Below are 21398 nucleotides of genomic sequence, written 5' to 3' on the forward strand. Positions count from 1 at the left end.
GACTTTAAAGGTCAGATTTTATAATCCCTTTCATTCTCCATCCTTTTGGTCAGAACATTTAGCAGAGTACAATCCATTACAGAGAAACATTCATTGTGAAACATACAATTTCGTTAGCATACATAATGGGAAACTGAACGTGATGGTGAGTCACAATCAGTTTATCTTCCTGATAAAAAATGATATTAAATATCTATATTTAGTCTGAGGCCAGTGGAATCCTACTATTCCTCATTTGCTAGGGCTATATTTGTATTTAAGTGAGTTTAAACAGGGGAGTGGCAAGGGGTGTTACATATCCTTATAGGTGATTAGGGTTTATAGCCAAATTATCTCCTGAATTACATTAGCTGAAATCGATGTATCCTACTGGATGAACAGACTGTTCTGTAAAAACTTGGCAGATAAAGCATTAATAAGTGTCAGAGCTGACTTGGTCAATCGAATGATTTGCTGACGCTTCTTTTTACCACAAGCCTGCACTTACAAGTCCAGTGCCAAAGGTTCAGTATATATAGCTGAAGACAGCAAATAGATGGTCTCTTTTTGAGCAGGGTTCTGACAAGCTGCCTGTTTCATTATTCCTCACTGGCAATCCTTTCAGTCAGGAAATTTAAAACATGGTAAAGCTGAAGCTGCCCAATCCTGGCCTGGAGGACAGGATACCTTCCCATGCTGAACTTGAGGTCCTTGAGAAAGAAGAGGCAGACTCCAGACCAAAATGGGACAACAAGGCTCAGTATATGCTGACATGTGTAGGGTTTTGTGTGGGCTTAGGAAATGTCTGGAGGTTCCCGTATCTCTGTCAGAGCCATGGAGGAGGTATGTCTTTAATACATCTTAACTAACTTTGGGTATAAACCAGGTTTAATCTCTCTTTTGGTAAACAAATGATGGAATATGTTTAGAAGTGGTCAGTTCCTGTGAGAACAATGATGTTCTCTCTAGAAGACTGCTAACAGAGAAGGTAATTTCACAGGTCATGATCACCCACCGAAGTCACGTTAGTGATGGAAGAAAAGGAAGGGTCTGTTTTTATTTCAGGACACAGGATTGAACAAATGAGTCTTCCAGAGTCTTCCACTGATGACATAGTTTATTTCTTCCATCTAAGCCCTATGTTGCTTTACATACATACATATATGTAGTGTGTATTTAAAATATTAATAAACTACTTGGGATTATGATTCTGATCATGATCCCAAATGATTTTTTTATTATAGGTTTTTCATTGGGATTGGACTGATCCGTGTATCACCTGCAGAGTCAGTGTTTGTGTAATTTGTGCAAGGAGTAACAGCGTGAAAGAAGTTAATTTTTTTTTTATCAGTTGGTGTTACTAAGTCATTTAAAATCCAAGTATATGTTGTTTACTGTATAATTTACTGGTACTCCTTAGGGTTTAGATAAGGAATGACCATGTTAAAAATCATGTTTTCTTTTGCTGTTTGTTTTGAAAGGTAATTTTGAGCTGACCCATTGCTTAAATATTATACAACAACATACATTTTTCATTTTCTTACAGACTTTTCTGTCTGATATCTGGTTATTGTCCATGTTTCACTCTGGGATATGTGTAAAATGCATTTGTTCCTTTGTAATGTTTGATCTTGAAACAAAAATTTTGGCTTAAGGAACAATATTTCAAAGTAATTTTCCTTACATGTGCATGGTGAGATGCTTAAAAATTGCTGTCCTGGTTAGAGTAGGGACAAATGAGGGCTCTGTGGGGAGTTGCTCACACAGACTCGGGGACATGTAACAAGAGGTGGCTCAGTTGCAGCAAGAGATGCTTTTACCATTAAGATTTCTCTAACATGCGCTGATGTTTAGAGTTTGCAGTGCAAACTGGAGGTCATTTGCAGCAGAGTCAGCTCTTGTAGCAAAAAAGTTACAAGACACACACACAGAGTCAGAAGCCCTTTGCTGTATTTGACAATTTTAATTTGAAAAAAGTGGATGCATATCTCCAAAATTGATGGCACTCATTGGCTTCTCAGGTTCTTCTACTTATTTTTAGAAAGTGGACATGCTCTGTTTTCCAGGATGGATTTATAGGCACTTCCCTGCTTTTTGGTATTTTTTTCCCTTGTGTTCTAGTCATGTGAAATGCACCTGAAAAGCAAGCACCCAACAAATGCAAAGAACTTAGTATGGATCATGGTTTTATGACTGATGTCAGTGAAGACTTACAAATTGCTTGTGTGTGTGTCAGTCCTCTGGCAGCAATTATTTTTCTTTCTCATCATCCTGTAACTTGTCCTTTCTCAGGAAACACTGTCAGAAACTCTGACAACTGTTAACCCTGGCTTCTTTTTTCCCTGGCACTCTCTCAGTCAAATTTTAGGCAGAAATTGAAAGAGAGCACATAGCAAAGGAATTATAAGTTAATGCACAGATATGTGTCCTTCTAACCAGACTTGGTACCTTGTCTAATAATCCTTTTGCACAGCACCAAATTCTGGGACTCTTACCAGTGAACACAAGTAGTCAGCAATGCCTTCCTGTAACTTCTTAGGAAGGACTCCCTAATTTCATCACACATAAGAATGGAGAGCTATTGTGCAACCCCTCCTCCTCCTCCTCTGCTGCACAGTGCATTTCAGCCTCTTGTGGCAGGTCTAAATCCACCTCCTGCCACCACTGTCCTCCTCCCATTACAGTTTCTGTTCCCAAACTTCTCCCTTAAATCAGAAAAAAGAAAAAACTGCCTGCTCTTCTGCTCTTCGGTGGATGCCTTTGAATTTGAACACGTGATTATTTGTATTGTAAAAGCAGATCTTGAAGTTCTTATTTCTGAAGATATTTTGGTGTTGAGACAATTTCTGTAATCTCTAATTCCCGTTCAGCCACGTTTGCAGCATACCAAGCACCCAGTGGAGGCAGCACTGCAACTTCTTGGATTGCAGCTGTCAGATTGCTGAAGGAAACTCCCTGACACCATAAAACCAGTCCAGAACAGGATGCTTGAGGAAGTCACTGTGTATGACGTCCTACCTCTGTTGTGCTCCCTCTATCCATTTTCACCTACATGCAGTTGGAAATGTGTATTTACTAGACATTTTGGGCAAGTTTTGCCTTAGTCTTTGCCCCTCAACATGGTGGCCAAGATGATTCGTTCATCTTTGCATTTGTGTGGTCCACTCAGGGTCACAGATGTGCCTCTACAACAGGGTAGGGTAAAACTGCAACATTATGCACCTTTTTCCAGATCATCCACTAGAAAGCAAACACCACACTCATGAGCTCACTGAGGAAACTCCATTCTTCCCCGATAGTTCCAGTGCCTCTGCCCTGGGTGGTGTATGTCCTCATACTTTGTGTCTTCAAGATATGTGTTCACTGAATCCTGGAAAAGCAGGAATCCCTGCTCCTGCTCTCCCACTGGAAACGGGGATTATGTTCCTCCTCAGATTGTTCCCAGAGTGATTATTTTAGAGTCCTAAAGCTCACACTGGATGTGATGGTGGATTATGGTCGTGCATTAAGGGATTTTAAAAAAAGCCAGCCAGCTATTTGCTGCGCAGAAAATATCTGCGGTGGATGTGAAAAAGTCCTGTGTGACCACAGATCAGATATTAGGTATGTGCAGAAACGAGGTTGCATGGATTGTCTCCTGAAAATTGTTTCTAATTTCTAAGGATTTGCTTTGCTATCTTAACTTCTTTCTTTCTGAATATGAGTTGTATGGATGAATGTTTGGACCATTTTTGATGGGTGAGGTCTGGTAGCAGTGGTGTAGAGAGTATTCCAGCCAAGGACACCCCTGAATGGGGCTGGATGTCCACCTACTCTATGGTCCGGTGCTTGCACATTTTACATCCCTTATGAAACATAAATGGACTACAGTGAAGTGTAAAATTTACCCTTGTGTGGTACTTGGACTTCAAAGAAGGGAGATTTTTTTCTCTGCAAATTGTCTGTAGTGAAGGTAGTTAGGAACACTGAGTTTATAAGTAACATTTATTTTCAGACATTGAACTTAAATCTGGAATTATTTGAGAGCTGCTTCTTCCTACATACAACACTATGATAATATTTTAACACTGAGATACCCTAATACACTGAAAGAAATTCGTGGTTACAGAATTTACTTACTTTTGTTGTGATAGATTATGAGTTTATATTATTAAAAATTGAATACTTACCCCAGTGAAATTTGTAGGGCAAAGCACATTTTATCCTTTAATGTCTTAAAAGTTGTCAAATCCATCATTACCAAAGGCAAAATAGAGTTCAATATGCACACAATGTAAAAGGTGTGGTGTTTGCCTCAACAATTCCACCAGCTTAATGAGATAGAAATTTCCTTTCATTTGATAGCTGCCTCTGACGTTGCTCATAGCTTTTAATCTTTATTGAGCAACATGTCATTTAATCAACTGTTAAACATTTTCATTTTATCCCTGATGACCATTATAAAAAAGAGGATGCATATTTAATGTTCAAACCATTGATTTAAAAGAAGTCTCTAACTCTACAGCTCGCATATGGAAACCTTGCCACTGCATGAGGGAGAACTTTTTTATCTCTGTGCATGCCACACTGAATGAAGTGACAGTAATGACATCAGCAATTCCTCACTTAGCAGTTGATGAAATGACATGTTGCTACAGCTGAGGTCTAAGATCATGTTAGTATAGTAAAACACCTCCATCTGAAGTCTGCCTGCCTTCCCTTCATGAGGAATAATGTGCAAGCAAAAATGATTTTTTTCAATTTGACATAAGAAGCTCTTAGATTAAAGAGAGAATAACAGCTATACAGATGTTCAAACCAAATATTATTTATTTTGAAATACATTATTGGATCAGGATGAGAATCTAATATCTCAGCTGTAAGGTTTACAGACTGGAATATCAATCATTGTTTGTGTACATCTATACAGGGTCTATTTTCACATCATTGGTTCATTTGTTAGGATCATAAAATTGTGACTGCTTAAAAAGTATTTGTTTATCTTTTTGTGTCCCATGTGAACCTGGAAGTGCTCCAAAGGTGTGTGGGTGTGGCACCTGGGGACATGGTGTTGTGGTGAACACTGTGGTTCGTGTTTGGACTCCATGATCTTAGAGGTCTTTTCCAACCATAATGACTCTATGATCCTATACAGCAGCTTTTCCAAGTCAAATTACTATTTTTCCATTGTAGCTTCTTTCAGAAAGGTTGGGGGGAAATTGAGAGGAAGGGAAAATACAGCAGAGATGGATTTCTGAGCTGGCTGCTAGAATTGAACCCTAGAAACCAAAGAACCCAAGAAAGAGAAAGGAAGTGTCGTATATAATTGAGAGCTGTAATTTTATTTCTCTTGAAAATACAACAATATTCCTACAGCTAAATATTGGTAGTTTCAAATACATAAAATGCTATTCAAAATGCTGAGCCCTTTGTGGCACACATCAGGATGAATGACTAATCACTGAAAAGTGATTAGTGCACCAGAAAAGATATTTTTTATTGAAGCCGGTTGCCAAAGGTAGCTGTACAGACATGGTATTCTCAGACTTCTATAAAGCATGTCATTTAGCCACACACAAAACCCCTTCTTACTAAAAAATTATCAATTTTTAAAATCAGCGTGGTTCACCTTGCTTGCAATGAAAACTAGCTACTACTGAGAAAATCCAGACTGCCAAACTGAAAAGGTTTCAGAGGAAAGCCAGAAGAAAAACTGACTTGGGACATACTTTTTATTAGTCAAAGACTGAAAGATTCATTATGATTTGTTATTTGTAGATGTTTGCTAAACCTCCAACTTCGCTGACTATTCCTCTGTTTCTTCTGTGCCAGTCTATCCCTTCAGGAAAAGAACTATATGGACATCATCTTCAAGAAGAAGAGTATCTCATTTGTTTTCTTCCTCACTCCTCACATCTCAGCTATATCCCCTTCTCAGGAGACCAATTAGTCCTTGCAAGAACAGCCTTGCAATAGTGTGGAGCAGCTCCATGATAGATCCAGGAGCCTCAGGCTGGTGCTGTCTCACTTTGGAGAACAGTGGCTATTTTGTAATGCCAGAAAAGAGTGAACTACGATGATCCACCCTAGTTTTGAGGGAAGTGAGCTCCCTAGCTGCAAATTCAAATTTAGCATTGTAGTCTTAGTTGAGATATTGTTACAAATGGTGTCAGTGCTAAAGCAGTCAATTCCTGACTCATGTCTTTCTGACTGTGTGTTTTCATGTCACAAACCTGTGAAACATATAAGGCATATTCCAATTTTTGAGGGCCTAGGGTCTCTTCCAAAACAAGGTTCTTTCTTCTGTTTCCCACCACTCCAGGGACTTCTACAAATTTACTGACTGCAGGAGCTACTACTGTCAGATACAACAGGGCAGCCCTCTCTCCATGCTTTGTTGACTGGCAGCTGAAAGGCATCTAAGCCAGAAATGGCAATGGACTCCTCATCCCCCTGTGCCTGGCATCACTGTTGACAGTGCAAAGGTTTTGCCCATGCTGGGAGAGGTTCTGGGACTCATTTAAACCGTGTCAGACTCAGTCACTGCAAGGAACTGACTCCGTTTGTCCTTTCAGTTTCTAAAGGCTTGTCCCATTCTTTCTTTATGGACTTCCCTAGCTGTGCTGGAACTGGTGTGCACCTAAGGGCCCCTATTCATCTGATTAGACATTAGCAAGTTTGGCTTCAAACAGTTTGTTCTCTCCTGATTCTCCACCCTCTTTCTGTGAATAACACTTCTCCTAACTGTTTTACTTTTGCTTTCATAGAAAATAAGATTTTTGCAGTGCATGCAGTGAGTGCCCCCTCACTGTTGCGTTCCATCCCCTTACATCCTGATGGCTTCCTTTCCTTTGGGAGGGAACCCACCCTCCCCTCCTGATGGGAGAGTCAGTGGGACAACCTCCACACGCAAAGTCTCTGGCCTTTCAGAAAGATGGAGTTACTTACCAATGCATGGAAGTGCAAGCAGCTATAAATATGCCCTGTGCTCCAACCCCGTGTCAGGCTGGTGCAGTTTCCCTTGTGTCACACTCTGACCAGGAGCTCTCATGAGGGTAAGATCAGAGAAAGACGCAATCATTGTGTTTATACCAGCAGTTTTAAATTCTGGAGTATTCTTTCTGTTTCAAGCCCAAGACACCTCATAAGAATCTGAAACCTGATCCTACAGAGTTGATATGGCTGCCTCATCTGGATCTTTTCTTGTTACCTACTCTCTGGGATGCCATATAGGCCTCTGCCATACCACACTCTCAACTCTCTCTGATAAAGCCCTTCTTCAGCACCAGTAACAGTTAAGTCCAGAAGATAGATCTGTACAGCTGCCTGATCCAAACACTCCCCATTTGCACTGAGGATAAGTCCTTGTCATCCTTTGAAACTCAGCTTGCAGTGATTTTAGATCATGGACTGGCAGTTAGTTCCGCTCAGGTGCTCCTAATGGAGACACATCATTTTTTTTTGTCAGGTCACAGTAAGATCACTTAAGGACTTAATTAGAAATTATCTCCCTCGTCAAAGATCTTGTTGAATAAGGAAATGTACAACCTTTATAGTCTTTTCAAGCTATGACCAATTGTTCCTTATCATACCTGTCAAAGAAAAATCTTTTTTGATAGCTACCATCTCTGTTGGCAGAAGTGGGGGAAGATCAGGCTCTTTCCTATGCAGCATTAGAAAGCATTCAAAGGTAGTCTGAGCTTTTTGCTTTCAGCAGACAGCAGGCAGACTGATATTCTGATTTAGGCTCCATTTTTTGTCACTAATCTAAAGTGCACCATTCAGGCCCAGTTCTAGCAGTCTGGGCAGATGTTGCTTTCCCTCCAGGACAGGGAGATTCAGCAGCAGCACAGTCCCAACACCATAGCTCTCCCTATCAACAGCACAGCATGTAAAATTTGCTGCAGGACTCTCAGAGTTGAACTACCTTCAATGGCAGACATGCCAAGAGTGCTCTATATCAGCCTCAGGGGATTTCCCTCAGATGCTTACAGAGGTACCTTTATTAAGATACTGTAGAAGAAGTCTTTAAGCATAACACGTCTATGACAGAGCAGTCAGATAAAGGGGTTCCATGACCTTGCACAGACACAAAAAGAGGAAAGGAAAAAAATTAAAAAGGTGTGCTCTGTGCTCACAGCGCCCCAGCTTTCTTGATAGCTTGGAATCCCCAGGAAGTAAATTTCAGTTTCTGGAATGGTTTTCATTCTTCAGGTTTCCTCTTTCACTTGCTATCTGATTTTTGTTGCACATGATGGCAAAGTCAGTAAACAGCCAGATCTGAACCCTTCACATTCTGGTCTGCATTCTTTTTATTGCATTCCAATGACTTGCTCCTGTTAGATTAGGAAGTTAAAGACATTTTGTAATGACAGATAACCATAATTCTAATGTGTGGCAATATTCAAGCATTTGACTCTGCACTTTCAGAGTCCACTGCAATGTTCTATGTTATCTCCCATTTCCAAGGTACACCTTGTTCAGGAAAAAATTTATTAAGAATACTTGTCCTGTACTAACCAACTTTATAATAATTAAGAAGGTTTGAACCCTGTACTTCAGATGTCTTCAAATCAAACATAAAAGTTGTTGAACATAGATGCCAAGCACTTATTGTTGTCTTAGGCAGACAGCCCCAGGCTCCTGCCTAATATTTTGAGGTACTCTGCTTAATTCATTCAACGATTTCATATACTTTGCATGAGTCACAGCTATAAAACCATAATCTTTTGCAGAAAAATAAAAGGGGGTGGGGGGGGAGCGGGGAAGTAATTCCAGGAGAGTATCTACCTTTCCTCCACTCCTACCTTTCCTCCACTTGCAATACAAAGGTGTCTTTTTCAAAGTTTAACCTTGAGAGTGTATAATTTCTGTTTATGTGTGTCACTTGGGAAGAATAAGAATTCCTACCTGAAACCACATACGTAATTGAGTGCCCTGCCTGGGCAATCAGGCAAAGCATTGCTCAGAAAACAGAGAAGGGTTTCCACAAAGATGCTTACAGGTCACTTATTATGTCAACATCCAACAAACTTAATGTTTTTGTTTTGTTGTAATACTTCACTGATCGGAATCGTTGTTTTTCTTGTCCATTTCAGGAGCCTTCATGATCCCTTTCCTGATTTTGCTAGTCCTGGAGGGCATCCCCCTGCTTCACCTTGAGTTTGCCATTGGTCAAAGGCTGAGGAAAGGCAGTGTGGGCGTATGGAGCTCTATCCACCCTACTCTGAAAGGGGTTGGTAAGTCAAAAAGTCGCCTGAGAAAGCACAAGTCTGAACTGATAATCTAAAAAACAAATCTTCTGGGTTTTATTCTGGTGTGCCATAAGAGATTTCAAGATCTATTACTTTTCCCCTCTTCCTAACTCTCTATTGATAGGTCAAACTATTCATGATAAAGCACAATGACAATTTGTGTTCACATTCTCAAATACCATGGGCCCTGTTAAAACCTTTCTCTAATTTGAGACCAATTTCAGGCCTCAGAGATATTTTCTATGTTAGCCATACTGGCTGTTTTTACCATTAGGATGAAGCTTTAGGTGTGCCAAAAATTGTTCTGTAACTGTTCTGTGGATAAATATTAGTTGAATCTTTATCTGATAGACCTCAGCTCCACCTAATTTTAGTTTTTTGCATCTGAGACTTACCATTCCAAAAGCCACAGGACCAATATCTTGCAGAAAATAACTTACTCACCTCTGTACCAGACTCCCGAGTGTTCAAGCACTCCATTTGAAAATGTAGCAAAACCAGCATTATGCACACAACATACAAACCTCCACAGCTGCCTCATTACACAGGAAACACAGGAGGTGCCTCTGAACACCAGGAAACCTTGTGAGGGTGAGCAAGCAAGGCACAGGCTGCCCAGGGAGGTTGTGGAGTCTCCAGCCTGAGAGATATTCAAAGTCTGCCTGGACATAGTCCTGGGCAACCAGCTTTGGGTGGCCCTGCTCGATCAGGAGGTGGGACCAGATGACCTCCAGAGATCCCTTCCAACCTCAACCACACACTTGAAAGGGAAGAAACAGGGCTGTTTTGGCATCCACTGCATTTGTAAATCAGTTACAAAAGATAATTGTTCATTGCAGCTGGAATTTTTCAAGATTCTTTAGGACCTGAGAGCCCTCAGGAGCTAATGATTAGCATTTACTGTCTGCCAGAGAAGTCTTCAGATGTTGATTACTTGGGAAGGAGCAGAGGAGGACAGATACCAGTGTGAATTCTGTACCTGGTCACAGACTGTGCCTCCTGGCAGCCATCCATCCTGTACAACACCACCTCTGCTGACCTCTGGAGGGACTTTGAGGAAGAAGGAGATATCTGGGTCTCATTTAATCAAAATTCCACATCAGTTGAGCTTTTCATGTGTCCAGCATCCCAAACTCCCTAGATATTATCTGGCAAGGCTGTGAACTGATTGTGTGGTGTCTGTAGGGAATTAGTCCTCTCATAAAGATGGCTCCTAAGGGGGCATCAGCTTCGGTCTCAGAGAGGTTTCAGGATGTAACTCTACCTAGGACTCACCTGTCCAACCTTTAGGCAACAAATTCAAGGTGATCAACCTACATCCAAAATGTAGCAGGGGAGGAAGGAAAGGTTGAGTTTGATACTGTGTACTTTGATATATCTTGAAGACAAGAGTGTTGAAATGTACACTGTGTTCTGATTTTTTTTTTTTTCAGGCATCGCATCAATGTTTGTATCTTTCCTGGTGGGCTTATATTATAATACTATTATTGCCTGTGTGATGTGGTATTTCTTCAACTCCTTCCAAGAGCCCCTGCCTTGGAATAACTGTCCTCTCAATGACAACAGAACAGGTATATTTTATAAAATTCTGTATTTTGTTGCACAGCACAGATTTCTGTTTCTAACAGCTACACTGAATGAGCCTTTCTGTGAAATAACAGTAAGGCATGGTAGTCCTGTCAGGCACGTTGCACTGTTTGACACTTATGTTTTGTACAAATTCACATTAAATAAAATCTGGCCAGCACTTAATCTTTGAGGCAAATTTTGGCTTTTTATATAAAGCTTCATGGTAGATTTTGACAGATGTGTTCATATACAGAATATTCACTAAGTGCAGATCTAGTATAAACACTAACATTTTCCAGAATTAGGCAATGTGTTTCATCCATCTCTTCACCAACAGCCCTCTGTTAGCACATTGAAAAGGGAAAAAAATGCACAATCCATTTAAAACACCTGTATCTCTCAATATGACAAGTCTTCAGCCCCTTGGAGACTGCTTGGTGACAGCAGCTTTGCTTTCCATAGCCAGCCCTGTGTGACACTGTATGAAGCAGGTTTTTCTGCTGGGTCTGTGAACAGCTGTTCAGAGTGCTCTGCTCCTCTCCTCCCAAATAAAGTATGGAAAGCCTAATTTGAGGGCAGGCCAGGGCAGAATAGTGCACACGCCAGGGCAGTGCAGGAAGCCGAGGATTCAACTTGAGCTGACAAGACCTTGAACAATGCCCCACAAAACAGAAGACAAAATATTGCTGAAGGAGGTGTGGGGGAGGAAGGAGGTGTGGGACAGGAAGGGCCACTGTATTAAAATACCTGTTAAACAGCTGTCTTTTACATGTCTCATTTTGCCATGAAACTAGCCTCCAAAAATCTGAAAATTTGCCAACAACGAATCCATTGGCATTAAGTGGTATAATTTAGAACACTGGTGTTTATTATTTAGCTTTCTCTTTTTCAAGTAAAAGAAGACAAACAGAATGACAACCATTTTGTGGTTACAGATTACGTAGAAGAGTGTGCCAAGAGCTCTCCTGTAGATTACTTCTGGTACAGAGAAACGCTGAACATCTCCACTTCCATTGAGGATTCCGGCAGTATCCAGTGGTGGCTTTTGCTATGTTTAACAAGTGCGTGGGCTGTGCTGTACGTGTGCACAATCAGAGGCATTGAAACAACAGGAAAGGTACTCTATCCTGGGGGGATTTTTAATGAGATAATTTTAATAATGCTGTTGTGATTCCTTGTTTATACAGAATTAGTAATGCTGTAGAAACTGTCTGGGTTTTGAGTAAAAGCATGTCTAAAATCTTGTGTTATCGCCAGGACTGCTTTTTGAAGAATGAACGTGAATGAAATGGAATCTGACTTGATTTGATTTGTGTGGAGATTTTTGTGAGCAATTTTTTGAGTCTTCCTTGTCCTTACAGGTCCTAGTAAGACATTCTTTAGGTATTATCACTTTAACACTAATATTATCTTTAATGCAGGATCGAGGGACTCTCTTTTTATTATGGCCATTCTCTTCAAAACATGCCCATACAGATTTATTTGGGTTTGTGCAAATCCTAAATATTGTCTCTACAAAAGAGTGACCAGCAAAGCCCTAAGAGTCCATCCTTGCATCAGGCTGGTCTGAGAGTGTAGGTTATTTTTGATGCTGCTTTTGAATGGTCTGAGTTGAATTTCAACAATGACAATTTCTCTTAAATAGGCTACTATTGCTAATAAGTATGTCTGTTATCAAAAATGTACTCCACATACTATTTCATTGAATATTTATTAGTGTGCTAATTGTGACTCGCTTGAAACTTGCCATTATTGTTAGTCACCATACCTTGATTATTTCCCTCTTTTCTTCTCTTTTTTTAACTCAAGTGTTTTGTTTTATTTGAATGGTTTATTTACATTTTTTTGGTGCAGGCTGTGTATGTGACATCAACTCTCCCATACGTGGTGCTTACCATTTTCCTGATCCGCGGCTTGACGCTGAAAGGATCAACCAATGGAATTGTGTATCTCTTCACCCCTAATGTAAGTCACTGCTTGGGTCATTGCTCAGTGAAACATGATGTGGTTCTCTCTGTAATTAACAACTGATTGCAAATTAGTCCTCTCCACTGCTGCTTTTCTATCCCTCAGACACCTTAAAAATCTTGGTTCTGTGAGGTGAATCCTTTGCATTGGATATAACAAGTGTACATACACACAAATATTTTCTCTTTCTCTCTCCATCCTCCATCAAAATTTTTTATAATGAATTGAATGATCATCACAGAGCAGTGGGGTTGCCATTTATTTGGCTTGATTTATTTTCCTGTATTCTACTTAAGAACCAGCCTAAATTTATAGCATGAATCATGTATTTGGGAACCCATCTAATTGCCATATGAACAAAAGACCTAAGAGAATGGTTTAATTATACAACAGATTTCAAACAAATTTAAAAGTGGGATCATTTTCCATGAGCAGATCTCTGAATGATCATTATTAAAGCTAAGCAATAAATATCTTTTCTGAGAACAGGCATGGCAGCTGTCAGCTATGGAAAGCATTTTTTAGATCAATTTTCAAAATACTTATATAAAAATTTCAGATGGGTTTTCTTTTAGAATAAAAAAGTAAGTTTGACAACAAGTATTGACCTATTTGTTGAAATTCTTCAAGAACAGTGAGTTTGGCATGGTTAATGTTCTTGTTTTCATTGTTGTTTTAAATGTCTCCTACTTAGTTTAAATAGCAATGTTGGATGTGCTTAAAGCTGTGTTTCTGATGCCTCAGGTTACCGAGCTGGCAAACCCAGGGACGTGGCTGGATGCAGGAGCTCAGGTGTTTTACTCCTTCTCCCTGGCCTTTGGGGGCCTCATTTCATTCTCCAGTTACAACTCTGTTCAGTAAGTAGCAAGACAAAACCCAAATTTCATATGAGTATTTCATTCTTTCAAATGAAGCATCTCTATTTTGCCCTATTATTGTGCTACTTGGGACTGGGACAGCCTCCCCTTAGACATGTAGGATGCATCTCCTCTGATTGATCCTAGCTCTCCAAACCAAGATTTCAGGTCCCTGTTCTGGCTGACTTCCTAGAGAAAGATGTGGTGATGCAGGATAGGAAGAAGGGGGCTGGCTGCCCACCAGCAGCTGATGAGCAGGAGTTTCCTCTGTGGGAGTGCTCAGTGCATGGTGAGGCCCTTGGTCTCAGTGCTGTCAGAGCAGGGTGGTAGAGCACACATTTCAAATCAATTCACAGAACACAGTTTAAAACTTAGCTTTGAGATGAGGAGATACATCTAATTTTGAAATTTAAATTCAATTTCTTTGTATGTGTGCTGTGAGGCCAGGGGGTGAGGAATCCCATCACGCAGAGACTGACCCAGCCTGCAAACTACCATGCAGCACTATATTCTACACTCCCCCTCATAAAATATTGGAGCAACCACCAATGCCTCCTGGTGCCTGCCATCCCTTCAGCACTCTTGCAGGAAAACCGTGTGGCATTCTCTAAACCTAATATTTTTGACAAACATCTCTGAATTAAGTTTGGATATGTGGTTTGGTCATGCATTCAGAAATCTGTGTTTCAGTTTTGGTTTGGGTTCAATTACACCACACCAGCATTTCAGTCACTGAGGAAGTTCCTTGCTACCCCTCTTGATTTCAGGTGTTTTTTGAAAAGATCCTGTGGAATTTTTGGTGCCCGCAAGTCTCAGTGTGAGGTGTCAAGCCCCACCTAAGGGCCAAGTCAATGTCCCACAGTCATGGGGTCAGAACTGAGAGTATTCACCTTTCCAAAAGACACAAAGAAAAGGACCAGTGCCCTCTGGGTTTTCCAACACACAGGGCAGTGATATCGGGCCATATTCATTCAATGCTCAGTGATTCATGACTTAAGGAGGAAACTGAACAAAGTCAAGGAAACTTCCAAGGAAATATAAGTAAAAAAATCCCCATGCAAAGTCCACAGTGTTACACTGTGGTGTTGGGCCACCTGCAATCCAGAACCAGCTGGATCAGGTATCAGTGACTCTGCCCTAGATGGTTTGGGAGTATAAAAACATCATAAAATACAACAAGGTTTCAATGCCATCAAGAATTCATTAACTCATAATGAGAAGGAGCTTGAGCACATTACTTTCTCTAAAAGGAAAAAATGCTTTTCAAGCCTGTCATGGAGAATCTCGTGTTACATTGCAAAAACTGACACAAGACTACAGCCAGGAATTCCCATTCAATGCCCTATGTCCAGCAGAAGCCTATTTGCAATGCTTTAAATGGGGAAAGAACACAGTGTGACAGGTCTTGGTTGGACAGGCTTGCCTCTCCTCTTGAACATGTTCAGAAAATCAAATATGACAACATCAAGTTTACCTCAATACCCCTCTCTTGCCCAGGAGAAATAAGGTATCTACCATTTTACAGCCTTCTCTTAAAACCATTAACTAAATGAATATTGATATTTTATCTTGTCCCTCAGATGAAAGTCTGTTTCTGGCTCGGCAAATTCTTTGTGTTAGCACAGGCACACTGAAGTGCCTGCAGCAGAGAAGTTTCTACAAGGAATTTTTCTATCCCATCTTATCAGCATAACATTCCATTGTTCTTCCAAAACTTGAGAACATTTTGAACCATCTTTTGTTCAACAGTCAAACAAAACTCTTCCCAAGTGCTCTTGGCTACTGCAATTTCACCATACCTAAGAGATATGAAAAGTGAAATTCTGCTCACTTTTCCTGTCTGAGTATCTGAATTCAAGCCCAAATCTTTCAACTTGCAGCACAATACACCAGCAGTGAAGGCACAGCCCATGGCAGTGTGTGTCTGCACACATCCATGACAAGCTTGAAAAGGAGGGGACATAACTCTTTTGCCCCTCATATTTTACTTCCCATGAACCAAACATGAAAACAGCTCAGGCAGTTATTCCTTATGAACAGGATTATTTGAAGTGGAAAAAACCACCAAAAGAAGCCAAAACCATAGCTATTAAATTGCTTAAGGCACCAAGTTTTAATTTACTGAATCTAACAGCACTACTTGCGTGCCCTTAGAGGGTACACTGATGTACCTGTGCATTTGTAGACTACTTTTTTCTTAGTCTTGGTAGCCAGTTTCACTGTTTATTTTGGGAATGTGATTGACATCCATTGTTTCTTCTCTTTGAATTGCAGCAACAACTGTGAGAAAGATGCTGTGATCGTTTCAGTGATCAATGGTTTCACATCCATCTATGCCGCAACCGTCATATATTCCATCATTGGATTCAGAGCCACAGCAAGATATGATGACTGTTTTGACAAGTGAGTTACTGTGAAAAGAACCCCCACAGAATATGCAGGTGTTTGTTTAGCTGAGGCAGCTCTGTTAGCCTGCTGATGATGGATTTATCATTTCTGATTAATTGCAGCTCTTGACCCACATGGCATCAGAACTACTCATTATTTATAAAAATATGGAATCTTGTGGAACAAATCCCATAGAAAGTGATAATTGTTTAAGTCACCTTATTTCCTACATAGATGTTACATAAGCAACCACATTTCACATTATTGTCCATGCTGACATGTGGCATGAATGTAATATTCCCTGGCTCCTGTGTTAGCTCTGTGTTTAGATTTCCTTCTGGAGAGCTTAAATGCTTAGGTCTCATCAGAGATGCCTCATTTTACCAGGGCAGCCAGACTCTGTGGTTTCCAGTCTAGTTCCTCCACATTCAACTGTGAAACTACATGATTCAGAAGCTGCCCAGTCTGGGGACTGGTGTTTAGTCTGCAATGCTAAGACAGGCACCTAACTCCTGCACAGGTTTCTAGACTGTCCATCCATTTAGTGTCATCTGTGCCATGAAAGACAGTGCTATACTCATCTTGGAAGAAGAAAGAAAGAATTGCACCTGTACATCTGCTGGACTTTCCAGTGTCAAATCTGATCTTGATATTGTACTCTTAATAATTTGTTCAATGAGGTAAATGAATCCTGATGATGCTTACAAATAAATAATCTCAAATTACTTCCACTTCACTTTTTCAGAAATATTCTTACTCTGATGAATGCATTTGATTTGCCAGAAGGTAACGTAACCCAAGATAACTTTGAACAAATGCAGCAGCTGTGCAACATGACTGATCCAGAAACTTTTGCAAGCCTCAAGTTTGAAACCTGTGATCTGGAAACTTTCCTGAATGATGTAAGTTTAACACTCTAACGCATATTGATACCTTAAATATGGTAGGAATGCATAGCCACTATTTAGTTGCCAAGTCTAATGACTACCAATGTAAATTTAAGTGCCATGTGATGTTAATGATCCTAAATCTTCCCCAGGGAGCTGAAGGAACTGGCCTAGCCTTTATTGTCTTCACTGAGGCTATTACCAAAATGCCTGTTTCACCTTTGTGGTCCATTCTCTTCTTCATCATGCTCTTCTGCTTGGGTTTGTCATCTATGTTTGGAAATATGGAAGGTGTGCTTGTACCTTTACAAGATCTCAAGATTATACCCTCCAGAGTTCCTAAGGAACTTATTACTGGTAAGTGCTTTTTTAGAGAGAAGTGACCTCCCCACTCTCCCCAGAGAACAGCTTGTGTGCTGAAAAAGAGGGACACTCCACTTCTACCTTCTGATCTGGAGTGGTCTTAAGACTCCCCAGTAACCTACTGAAGATTTTCCCATGTTCCCCAACAGGGCAGCTCCTGTAAGGTTCCATCTGAGCCTGCAGGCAGCTGTTCACCCTTAGGCTTGCCCATCAGCCTGCTCACAATGACCACTATGTCCTCCACTGGGAAGCTGGAGGACCTGAGTCCTTCACCCAGGCAGGATTTCTCTCAGAGCAACGTTTTCCCATCAGCTACGAGGAAGAGGACCTCTTTTCTTTCCTCAGCTTTCTCCCTTTTTTTTTGTGACATCTCCCACCTGTGCGATGTTAGGAGAGTTTTACCCAAATAGAAGCCAGCCTTCCCAGAGTGCCATTAAAAAATAAAGTGGTGGCCTTCAGGCTGCAAGAGTTACTTTTAAACCTTTATAGCTACTGGGGAAATACTTTTCTTCCTCTTTTTGCTTTTGCTTTCTTTGCCTAAGTGTGCTGTTGTTTTGGTTTTTTCCCCCAGGTCTCGTTTGTTTGGTGTGTTATTTTATAGCCTTCATTTTTGTGCTGAATTCTGGTAACTACTGGCTGACTCTATTTGATAGTTTTGCTGGCTCTATTCCCCTGCTGATAATTGCATTTTGTGAGATGTTTGCAGTCGTCTACATTTATGGAATAGACAGGTATGAACTACAGCTTAACCATTACTGGATATCAATGCATAAATGATTATAGTTGTATAACTACAGTGTTGCTGGATCTCTGTGCACAGAATTTCTCTTACAGAATCAATGAAATGATGCAGCTGTAGTTTAGGGTTGCTTATACGTTTCAGGTTTCTTAAAGAGTTCTCAGCAAAAAGAAATAATGCTTGTTAAGAATTTAAATATGAATTCTTTCCATTTTATTAAGCCATTATAATAAGTAATGCTCTTTAACAACCAGTTCAAATAAACACATCCCTAAGATTGCAAGAGAATATTAGGCATTAACAAGAGCCCTGGAGTGCAATGATATGAGTGCAAATAATTTATTTTCAAAGTAGGCATCAGAATGCAGAAATTTGCAACAGCTACAAAAGAGCCAGTATAGTTCATTTGCCTTTTAAATATGGTGACATTTATAATAACCCTTCTTCAGGATAATTGCATTAGACATTTAATTAGCAGAAGCAAAGTACAAGCACATTGGCACTAAGCTGAAGGTTTAAAGCAGAGGTATATCCCAGGAGTATTTGCAGGGAGTGCTAAATGATACTGTCCAACATGGGGATCGCCAGGCAGGCTGCAGATACTGGTTTACAGCAGGTTGCAAATCCAAGGCTACTGAGATATGTTCTTATCTCATAAATCCAGGACTTCATCAGTTGTAGCAGTGAGTAACTATCCTCTCAGCTTTCTAGAAATGTAATAAATCAAGTTTCAACATCTTCATGTTTATAATTAATACATAAGAAATGTGAAATAAAGTACAGGAAATTCAATCACCCACAAGTTTTACTTGAACTTGTGCCAGATCCAGCTGCTGCTCCTGGCAGTGGGGTGAATGCCCTTGTGACCCATTTTCCCATACTTTTATACTACCTGAGGAAGCATGAATCAGGTTAGGTAAATTAGATGGTGTACCCTTGAGGAAGAGGGCTTATCTTAATTTGTTCAGAACAGAAAAGTCTATCTTGATCACTTTTCCTTCCCTTTAAGATCTCAGAACTCTTTACAAAGTAAATTAAAATTATTCCCAGGACACAAACATGGGTTGAGTCTATAAAGTGGGGGCAATATGTTTGTGTGTGTGTGTGTGTGTGTGTGTGTTTGATTCAGAAAAGAGCCTCTACCAAACTTTCATGTTCCTGGCCAGTACACATCACGGTAGTCCTCTTTGAGAACAGAGCTATCAGGGCTGCCCAAAGGTGGTCCTATCTGCTCCAGATGAATTTCTGTGACCTTTTCCTGAGAAAAGATCATTGGTGGAAGGGTGGCTCTGTTGCTTGAAGGAGAACATATGTGTTATCCACACATGAACTATGCCTGAACGTGTGCTGCAGTCAGGACATGGGGCTCCGTATCATTTTAAGACACCTAGATCTCAGATGTTAGGGATGAAAAGATGAAATCAATTTACATAGTAATTGAGATTCAAGTGGATTCAGTGTGTTGTTCATAGCTGAAGGACCGACTGAATAGCCCCCTCCTAAAAGTTTATCCCCATAGGATATGCAGGAAAGCCAGACAAAAGGACTAAAACAGAAACCCCAAACTTCCAAACTAACTATTTTTAAAGAAGTGTGTGTGGAAGGTTGCATTATATGGAGAGGCCATGAATTGGTTCAGGACTGATGCAGACAGTACCACTCTCAAGGCAGGGCTTGTTTCTTCTTGTGGAAATATTTTTGCCCCATGGTCCATGAATAATCCAAATAACACCATTGTAGGTGTTCTTAATAATGTGTAAAGTTCAATATTGTTTCATTATTCAGCCTGAGAAAACTGGTAGATATCCAAAATAGGCAAACATTATATTATAATCTAACTATTAAATTACTGCTATTTGCCTTTGTTCTTTTTTAATATTGTGTCACTCCCTTTAATTTATGCAGCACTAAGATCCTTAACAAAAATTTGTGAAGCAATACTGAAACATGTTTTGGGGAAAATCCCCAAAAAATCTGCACTGATTCTTTCCTGTTGAAACTATTTCACATATGCCTCACAGACTTCTTCAAGACAGTACATTTCCACAAATAATTTTCCTGACTTACAATGATATGTGCCTTCATTTGAACTCCTGAGGTCTAACTCCTGATGTTGTCAATTCTGGTCTCACACTGGCATTAGCTAATTCCTGGGAACCACAGCTAAGGGTAGTTTGGACTTCTCTGGTTATGAGCAGGCATTCTTTGATCCTGGCCAGCTTTTAAGGTCCTGAACTTCCTATTTTTGTTTCTAGGTTTAACAAGGATATTGAGTTCATGATTGGACACAAGCCCAACATTTTCTGGCAGGTTACCTGGAGACTTATCAGTCCCCTCATTATGTTAGTTATCTTTTTCTTTTATTTTGTGGTGACAGTCAACAAAGAACTGCTCTACAGTGTTTGGGACCCTAGCTATGTAAGTATATAAACCAAAATATTTATTTATAATTATTTTAAGTATTCTTGTTTAACATAAGAGTCATTGTCAGTTATATTCATCTTCCATCAGTTTTCTGGCAAACTTGCTACAAGACATGGAAATGGGACTGCTTACTTTTCTCCTCCTTTGCAACCTCTCTTCCCCCTTAATAATGTTTCAGACCTCCCTCACCCTTTGATTTCAGCCTTCCCACAAAAAGGCTGATTGGCCATAAAGCCCTGGTGGCCTGTCAGGCCCCCCCATTCCCACATTCCTTTGTGCCAAGGAAGTGTTCCAGTCCCCCAGTCTCCCTTCCTGGCTTTTACTTCTTACGTGCCATTTTCTTTACATCATTTTAAAGAAAAAATAAATCCAAAACAGCTGAGGCTGGAAACCCTCAAGCTGTGGAATTGGCAAACTGTTGTGCCAATGGCCAGCCACTGTTCTGATGACATTTTTGATCTGTTGAATTATTGAATGTGTGCATATTCCCAGGTATTTGCTCCTCATGACTTTCTACAACTTGGTTGTTTGCTCTTTCAGGAGGAGTTCCCCAAAACAGAGAAGGTTCAATATCCCCCCTGGGTGTATGCTATCATTGTAATCCTCGCCGGAGTGCCCAGTTTGGCCATCCCTACCTTTGCCATCTACAAAGCCATCAGGAACTACTGCCAGAAAAAGAATGATCGTACTGGCCTTATTGCTACATCTGAGACTTCCATTAATGGAAACTTAAAGCATTTATCATAAAACAGTTTTTCTTTTCAAATGTGGAAGGATGCTCTGTCAGTGAGGAAAGTAAAAAAAATATTTTTTTTTAAGAATCCGGAGTTAGTTTTATTTTCATGAAAGGATAACCGTGTGTTGTTTCCAGGTAAACATTTGCTTAACAATGCAATGCACTGTGAAGAGTTGATGGCCTAGCTCCTAGAAGCAAAACACTGACTTTTGCAAGTGATGGGGGCACCAGGTCAAATCATTCATGCTCTTTCTG

The 21398-nt window shown here is 40.3% G+C and overlaps 1 protein-coding gene across 1 annotated transcript; it reads left to right on the forward strand.

The window, feature by feature from the left end:
• The first annotated feature begins 598 nt into the window (after nt 1–598).
• Nucleotides 599–21186, forward strand: SLC6A19 (solute carrier family 6 member 19). Its single transcript, XM_008637535.2, has 12 exons — nt 599–822; nt 9057–9197; nt 10646–10783; nt 11717–11898; nt 12636–12746; nt 13494–13606; nt 15881–16009; nt 16740–16896; nt 17034–17238; nt 17816–17975; nt 20239–20401; nt 20948–21186. Exons 1-12 carry the CDS (start codon nt 621–623, stop codon nt 21152–21154), a joined length of 1908 nt encoding a protein of 635 aa, XP_008635757.1. The 5' UTR covers nt 599–620; the 3' UTR covers nt 21155–21186.
• The last annotated feature ends 212 nt before the right edge of the window (nt 21187–21398 follow it).

Source organism: Corvus brachyrhynchos, unplaced genomic scaffold (genome assembly GCF_000691975.1).
Source record: "Corvus brachyrhynchos isolate BGI_N302 unplaced genomic scaffold, ASM69197v1 scaffold7, whole genome shotgun sequence".
NCBI lineage: Eukaryota > Metazoa > Chordata > Aves > Passeriformes > Corvidae > Corvus > Corvus brachyrhynchos.